The sequence below is a fragment of the Fukomys damarensis genome, unplaced genomic scaffold, assembly GCF_012274545.1.
Source record: "Fukomys damarensis isolate Sample0158 unplaced genomic scaffold, DMR_v1.0_HiC HiC_scaffold_20, whole genome shotgun sequence".
In the NCBI taxonomy this organism is placed as follows: Eukaryota; Metazoa; Chordata; class Mammalia; order Rodentia; family Bathyergidae; genus Fukomys; species Fukomys damarensis.
The window spans coordinates 3,764,678-3,772,501 of record NW_022900932.1 but is presented as its reverse complement, the minus strand read 5'-3'; the positions used below and the strand labels follow the sequence as shown (position 1 = coordinate 3,772,501).

At 52.4% G+C, this 7,824-nt stretch overlaps 1 protein-coding gene and 1 long non-coding RNA gene across 6 annotated transcripts in view; one reads left to right on the top strand and one right to left on the bottom strand.

The window, feature by feature from the left end:
* Positions 1–5,090, bottom strand: part of Armc12 (armadillo repeat containing 12) — a 7,438-nt gene extending 2,348 nt beyond the window's left edge. For 2 of the 3 annotated variants that reach the window (XR_004518229.1, XM_010605344.2), the window contains exons 1-3: positions 4,866–5,090; positions 3,886–4,031; positions 3,588–3,722 (exon numbers count right to left, since the gene is read on the bottom strand). Coding sequence is in view for 2 of the 3 variants with exons in the window: in XM_010605344.2 (XP_010603646.1) it covers positions 3,588–3,722; positions 3,886–4,031; positions 4,866–5,028 (444 nt within the window). In the remaining variant the exon portion in view is untranslated. Of the gene's footprint in view, positions 1–3,587; positions 3,723–3,885; positions 4,032–4,784 lie in introns of all 3 variants that reach the window. The other variant, XM_010605343.2, reaches the window with a different exon arrangement.
* Positions 5,091–5,164: 74 nt separating this feature from the next.
* LOC117287053 lies at positions 5,165–6,865 on the top strand. 3 transcript variants are annotated; one of them, XR_004518232.1, is made up of 3 exons: positions 5,165–5,294; positions 5,597–5,811; positions 6,801–6,865. It is a non-coding gene; the product is annotated as an uncharacterized LOC117287053 (long non-coding RNA). The 3 variants fall into 3 exon arrangements; XR_004518230.1 differs by having other exon boundaries at positions 5,597–5,867; positions 6,801–6,849; XR_004518231.1 differs by lacking the exon at positions 6,801–6,865 and adding an exon at positions 6,548–6,620 and having other exon boundaries at positions 5,597–5,867.
* The last annotated feature ends 959 nt before the right edge of the window (positions 6,866–7,824 follow it).

Here is a 7,824-nt window from a genome sequence, read left to right as displayed (position 1 = left end):
TTTTTGGTACCGAGGATCAAACCCAGGTCCTTGTGCTTGTGAGGCAGGCAGCGGAACCACTGAGCTAAATCTCTGGCCCCGTATTCTTGAGTGACTATAAATTATCAATTTGTGATTCCTTTTCATTTGGAAATAATTATAAATTCATAGGAAGTTGCAGAACACTTCAGAGAGGTCCCCTGTGCCTGTCACCCCATCTCCCTGGATGGTTACGTCTTAGGTGATAATACAATATCAAGACGAGACTGATGGGAGAGCCAAAGACAAAGGGGAAATAAAAATTATTAAATGCCATACTTCTGAGTGCCAGTTCCCCAAGAAGAATCTTATTATGTATCACAAATATATACTTATTTTTTAAAACTAGGAAACTAGTGTTGGTGCAATGTGTATAACAAATTCTTTTAGAAAATTTTGCCAGCACTGTGAATTGAACCAGGGCCTTTTCACTGAGCTGTAGCACTAGCCCTTTTTTCACTTTTTATTTTGAGACAGTCTTGCTAATTCGCTCAAACTTGTGATCCTCCTGCCTCAGCCTCCCAGAGTGCTGGGATTACAGGCGTGCACCAGCACCCTTGGCCTCGTTCTATCATTTTATCACTACACACTTCTGTAATCACAACCAATTATCCCACAGGCCACTGTCCCGTCACAATGAGCTCCCTCTCGGGGGCTCCTTTAGTCACCGCCACCCACTTCCTCAGCCCAAATCCTGGGCAAAGGCCAATCTGTTTTCCTTCTCTAACTTTTTGAAGAACGGTGCATGTAGACAATCACATTTCATGCAAACTTTGAGATTGGCTTCTTCCCCCCACTCGGGGCAATGCCCTTGAGATCCATCACAGCACAAGTATGAGTATTTCATTATTACTGAGTGTATTCCTTCGCACGGTTGGTTCTAGTCTTGGGCTATTTCAAATAAAGCTGCCGGGAACAACTCTGCACGCCTTTCCGCACACATGTAAATTTTCACTCCTCTAGGATAAAAGTCCCTAAGTGCAGCTAAATGCACAGTGAGTAGCTTTTTTTGTTTGTTTTGTTTGATTGTTGGGGGTGTGTGTGCCGGGGATCAAACTCAAGACCTTAAGCTTGCCAGGCAGGCGCGGTGGCACTGAGCTAAATCCCCGGGCCCTACATCGCATTTTCTAAGAAGCTGGGGCTGGGAACGCAGCACCACCCGTAGAACGCCCACAGAGCCTGCGCACAGCCCCGCTCCGCAGCGGACCCCAGGAAAGACACCGGCCAAGCTGCCTTCCAGAGCAGAGCGCTGGCCCTCCTGTTTCACGTTAGCGATGGAAGAGTTCCAGTGTTTCCATGTCTTCTCCAGCACGTGTTGTCATCATCAATTTTAATTTTGGATCTTTGAATAGGTTTGTGTTAATTTCCTTAATAGTCTTCGTTTGCATTGCCCTAAAAGCTAGTGATATTAAATATTTGTTCCTTGGCTTGTAATCTGCTCCTCCTCTTCAGCAAAACCTCTCTTCCTATCTTTTGCCCGTGGATTGCTTGTCTTAACATCGAGCTCTGAGAGGTCTTTACGTAATCCGGGCAAGTCCTCTTGTCAGGTGCGGGGTTTACGAACACTTTCTTCCGGTCTGCAACTCGTCTTTTCATCTTTTAAAAGCTCTTTCATGGAACAGACAGTTTTAACATTTAATGAAGTCCAATGTTCTGACTTTTTCTTTTATAGATGGTACTTTTGGTGTCACAAACTCTTTACCACCGAGGTTTTTTTTTTTTTTGTGGTACCAGGGATTGAACTCAAGACCTTGCACTTGTCAGGCAGGTGCTGTGACACTGAGCTGCATCCCCTCCCTCCAAGATTTAAAGCAGCCACACTATCCATCTACCCTTCCTTTTCCTCACTCATTTTTCTCCATAGCACTGACCACATGAAATACATTCTACACTTTGTGGAATTTTGACTTGCTGTTAGAATATAAATTCCACAAAGGCAGGGATCTTTCCTGTTTTGTCTTCTGCTTTATCTCCAGTGCCTTCTATAGTGCCTAAGAGCTCAATATACATCTGTTCAGCGGTGTATGGTGGTGCACGCCTGTAATCCTGGCTGAGGTAGGGAGGCTGAGGCAGGAAGATTGCTGCACGTTCAAGGCCAGCCTGAACTACATAGCGAACCCTGTCTCAAACCACTCCAAATATATTTTCATATGTGCATATTTGTTCAATGAATAGAAGTGTCTTGAGTTGTTTTGCTTACTGGGATCATCTCTAGGTTAGGGTCTTCACACTGAGCTACACTGGTCTTTCTTATTTCTTATTTTGAGACAGGTCCTCTCCAAGTCACTAAGCTTCCAGGGCTGACCTCAAACTTTCCATCCTCTGCCTCAGCCTCCCTGAGCCCTGGGATTACAGATGCGTACCACCGTGCATGGCTGGATCTTGCCTTCTGCGGTGCAAGATGCTTGGACTGAGAATTATTACCAAAGACGAGCAGCCTCGCCAGCAGAAGCGATGACCTGGAACAGAAGTGTGAATCCCTGGTCCCCTCCCTACCGGAGGGTAGCAGAGCCAAAGCCTACAGTGTGGATGGCTCAGGTGAGGCCAATCAAGACAGAATGCAAAGCACTGGAGGTCGGTTGGCTTAGGGAATGGGGGCTCCATCTGCATATAATGGGTTAGAGGCCATGGCCATAGTGGCCGGCCACCAGGAAGCAGCGGGGAGCCCCAGGCTGTAGAGCCCCAGGACAGCACAGCTGGACGGAAACCCAGACCAGGGAGCTCTGACCAGGAGAGGGGTCCGGTCCTGGGTAACGTCCTGAGAGAGGCTCCTGGGAGGCCTGTGGGAAACACTGCTCCCCTGCTGAGTGGAACCGCTGTGGGGGGACCCCAAAATCTATGCACCCACCTGTGTCTCCGGGTGTTGGGAATTCTAGGAAACTGAGAGGCCAGGGGATGAAGTAGGGCAGCCAGCAAGTTTATCCCAAGAGCATTCAATGCAAAAAAATGTCAAATGCTGAAGTGGTGACACAAGGGGAACACTCACTCGCTGTGCGCCTGAGGGAGATCAGGACGACCCTTCCAAAAAACCGGGCACACTCTTGGGCCGGGCCTTCCCACTCCCATACACACACCTAGAGAAAAGCTCCTAAGGCAGCAAGGGAGGCGTGCACAAGCGTGCCTGCGGCACATGTGTGCAACGAGCATCTGGTGACGATGCAATGCCCACCAACCAGTAGGCCAATGGCAGTGCACGTGTAAAACAGCAAACGACACCGCAGTGAAAACAGAACCAGAGGACTGGGGGTGTGGCTCCGTGGTGGAGCCCAGTTACCCGCTACCAACAGAAGGGAACAAAACCGCCCCATACAGATGAATCTTTCAAACGTTTGGAGTAGGCAAGCTATAGAAGACTATAAACCACACACTGCCATGTACATGAAGCCTAAAAACATTTCAAACTGAGTTGGGAGGCTGAGGCAGGAGGACTGCAAGTCTGAGCCTCAGAGATCCCACCAGGGCGATTCAGATTCATCCTGAGACTCCATAGCTTTTACGACTGGCTGGGACTCTGACCACGAAAGGACCTAAGACCACAGCCGTGCTGGGTACTCCGTGCCTGGACGCACCTGGATTTTGAGCCTGAATTTCCGGATGCCAGAGAAAGCTTTCAGTGCGTTCAAAGCTTGGATTTTGACACTGGTGTTGCTGTCATCCAGCAAGTCACCCAACAGCCTGATGTCATCGGTGGTACAAGCGGAGGCCTGAAGGTGGGGACAGAGGGAAGAGGCGGGAGAGGCTGGAGTCCGGGGCCACTGCCCTACCTGTCACTAAGACCCTCAGCACAGCCCTCCCACCGGCAGCCAGAGAGCAGGGACTGCGGGGCCCGGGGCAGCCCGGCTGCAGGCCTCCCTCCCCAGCCCTCACCTCGGCCTCCAGCAAGTACACACAGCGGGTGACGCTGTGCAGGATCATGCTCTTGCTGTACTCGTCCTGCTTGCACTCCAAGGAGTTGAGGAGTCTCCGCAGCTCCCCCGAGTCCCGCCCGTAGCACTCTCGCTCGATTGCTAGGCCTAGACAGCCAGCCCAGCCCAGTTTAGGCCGTGGACTCAGAAGTAATGAATGAATGGGTTGGGAAGCTGGGGAGAGGGACCTGCGGACAAGGCGACCTCGCCTTTTCTGAAGAGAAACCTTCCCGATACAGGCATGATCATCATGGACAGCTGAACAGGGAGTGTACTGCACAAGAACACTACAGCTAAGATCGTATCATCTGTCTCATGTCATGCATGTGTCTGTTTACTGTCACACTTTTCTGGCACATGGCAGTAACAAGCTGTTTGTGTAACCAGTATATTCCAGGATATTCCAGCAGATGGCAATAAAGGATCTCACAGAAGGCACCTCTTTTCTAATTCCACAGAAATGTGGAGCCAGGCATGGTGGCACATGCCTATAATCCCATCACAGGACTGCCACAAGTTCAAGGCCAGCCTGGACTACATGGCGCGACCATCTCCAAAAAACAAAAAAACAATGAACCAAAAAACCCAGCCGGACTATAGAAGCCTCGGGCTGGTAGGTCTCCTGACTTCCTACTCCTCAAAGTGTCAAGTTCCTGGGCAAGAGTGGGAGGTGGGAAAGCTGCGGTGTCAAGTTCCCAGGAGGTGACATCCCAGAACCAGAGTGATCGTAGAACTTAGAGAGCTACAGGAAGAGTCCGGGGTCCCACTTCAGGGAGATCTACTCTCCTGGACCCTGGCCTAGGGTCCCATGGGTGCCAGGAGAGAACGGGAAAGAGGAGGAGAGAAACTTGAAGGAGTCACCTTCAGCCTCTCCCACAGGGGCGGCCTCGGGAGCAGCTGCCTCTTGGGGCACAGCCCTCTCCCCAGGGCCCGGACACTCACGGGCGATGCATATGGGCGAGGTGGTGCAGAGGGGCGGCTTGCATTTGATGCCGGCCCTGATGGCCTTGTAGAGCAGGTAGATGGCCCCCGCGCCCGTGGCCAGGCCCACTACACTTTTGCGGATGTCCAGCCGCCCCAGGCACCGAGGAAGGCTCTTGCCCATGTCTTCAGTGCTGCCTGTGTCCAGGTGGGAGCCAGGCCCAGGGCTCCTGGGAGGAGCCTTCCGGAACCAGAACTCTGGCTGCACCAGGAGCCATGGTGCCAGAATCGGAACCTGGGCAACAAAGGAAAGTGGGAGAGACGACGGGACAGAGGCAGCAGTTGGGAAATGGGGCCACCAGGGAAGTGTGCTTGAAAGGAGTGAGGCTTCAGCATTGGGGGCTGCAGAGACAAAGCTGGAGAGCCTAGGGGTATAAAAAGACCTACCAGGTACGAGGCCATGGGTTCAATCGCCTGCACCACCAAAGCAGGAGCAGAAGAGCCCTTTGTACCCCTTTGTCAGGGAGCCCGCTCAGTGGGACCCAGCTGGCAGCTCCAGAGCCTATGCCTTCTTCCATTAGAGGGCAGCAGAGACCCACTTCTGGGCTGGGGGCCTTCCCAGGAGGGAGTCTGGGGTGTGCCCATCGGCCCATTTTGAGTGGCCCTGGTGGAGTGGGGGCTGCATAGGCCTGGGCCTCAGTTTTTGTCTCTGTAAACTGAAGAGATTCAGATGTTCCCTTCTAAAACCACAGGATGAAAACATGGGCATCCTGTGCCTTTCAGACCAGGCCTGCATCTGGGGGCCCCTCCCCAGCGGCAGGATGGGCCTGAGCGCTCTACAATAGGAAGATGGCGCCAGCCCACCAGACAGACGCTCTGATGTCTACACTGGGACCTGGCAGGTGACACCCGGCCTCCTCCTCCTCACACCCTCCAGCCTCCAGCTCTGGCCAGTACTGAACAGGAGGTGACAGCTACCAGAGAGCGACAGTCACTTTAGGGCGAAAGGCTGCCTTGGCAGATGTGAGATCAAATCCCTCAGAACAAGGTCCCCGCAGTGTCCCCCAGAGTGACATGGAAAGCCACACACCCCCCATCCAACAGCTGATTCTGCAACTGGCACCCTGAGCAAACATACTCGAGGTTTTTTGGGGTTTTTTTTGTACGAGGAATCGAACTCAAGACCTTGTGCTTGCAAGGCAGGTGGTGGAACCACTGAGCTAAATCCCTGGCCCCACTTGAAGATTCTTTAAAGATGTCCAAAGAGTTCTTTCTCCACTGTAACCTAACTCCCTCCTTCTTTGACTACTTAAAACAAAACAAAACAAAACAAAACAAAACTGGGGATTGAATTCAGGGACTTCATACTGAGCTACACCCCTTTCTATATTTTTTATTTTGAGACAGGGTCTGTCTCTGAGTAGCCCAGTCTGGACTCAAAGTTTCGATCTTCCTGCCTCGGCCTCTTAAGAGTTCTGGGATTACGGTTATGCACCTCCACACCCATCCTAAAGCCCATTTCTTCTGGTTCTGCCCTCACATGACTCAGAGGGATGGGAGGCAGGCATCTCCACAGTGACATTGTTACCAGTCCACAGCACACTAAAGAATTAAAGAGAGGAACGCCTATTTTTCAGTATAAAGTCAGTAACAGCTCCGTTCTTCGGAAATTTTTAGAGCCAGGGTCTTGCTATTCTTCCCAGGTTGGTCTCAAAAGATTCTCCTGCCTTGGCCTCCCTGCACCCGGGGCTACAGGTGCATGCCATCACACCCAGCAAGAATGACTGTTCTCCGTTCAGATGATGTTCTTATTTTGAGGGGACTAAAATTTATTTTATGGAAAGGCGGTAATAGATGGTGGTTGTGTCTTGAATGTTCTTAGGAAACATTAAAAGCAGCAACGCTTTCTGAAAACTTGGCTTTTATTTTCTTGTTTTGTTTTTCTGTCCAATCCAGAAATCCGGCACAGCTGGCCAGAGGGAAGTCCAAGAGCCAACATACACAGAGGTGGCCTGCAGCTCCTTACCTGGCCCCGGCAAGGCCCCGGGCTGCCCTGGCACCTGCCTCTGTGCCATCTGTACCAGAATTTTACCTCCAGGGCCCAATCCCCCATGTTCAGTGCAGAATATTGGCGTGGGTGACAGGGTGGTCTCGGCCAGACAGCCCTGTTCGAAGCCACTTCTCCCACTGACTTAGCTCTGCAGTCTTTGCTCTTCATTTCCCCCACCTGTAAAACGGGACCAGTAAGACCCACTTAATGAAGCCCTTGGAATGGTGCCCAGCACACAGATTTCAATAAATGTCGGTTTTTATGATAATTAGGTTTCACCTGGGCAAAATGCCGGGCACCTAAGGCAGCTGGACCGCGGTGGGGGGGCCCCTCCCGGTGTCAGGGTCTGAGAAACAAACCTTTCACCCCTCCCATCACCACCACCGCAGCCCTCACTGCTGCCGCCCTGGTCTTCCAGGCTACTGAATCCCAACTCCTTGAACCCATTTCACGGCCTTCAGGGACTCCAGAGCCCTCTTTGAAGCCCTCACAAATTCCGAAAGCAGGCGCGCAGCCGTTCCCCTGAGGTGCCCTGTCCCTAAAACCACCCAACCACCTGGGAAACCCTCAGGCCATTTCCTCATTCCTCCCACCCTTGCCCTGGCAGGTGCTTCAGCCTCGTTCCCTGCAGAGCTCCAGACTCTGGGGGTCGGAGCGGGGATGGAAAACACCCAGCTGGGCCATTACCGAGGACGACCCTGTATACTCCACAGCTAAGGAGAACCTGGGCTCCGTGAAGCCGTGGGTTCAAATCCCGGCAGCGTGGGGTCTGGACAAATTCAGTCGTCAAAGTCTGTTTCCTTCCCCAGTGCACGAAGCTGGAAGGCGCAGCCTTCAGGGCCGACCGAGGGGCGCCCGTGCCCTGCGGCGGATCCCACCCGTTCCGGCACCATCCCCTCCCGGGCCCCGCTTACCCCGGCCCGGGAACCC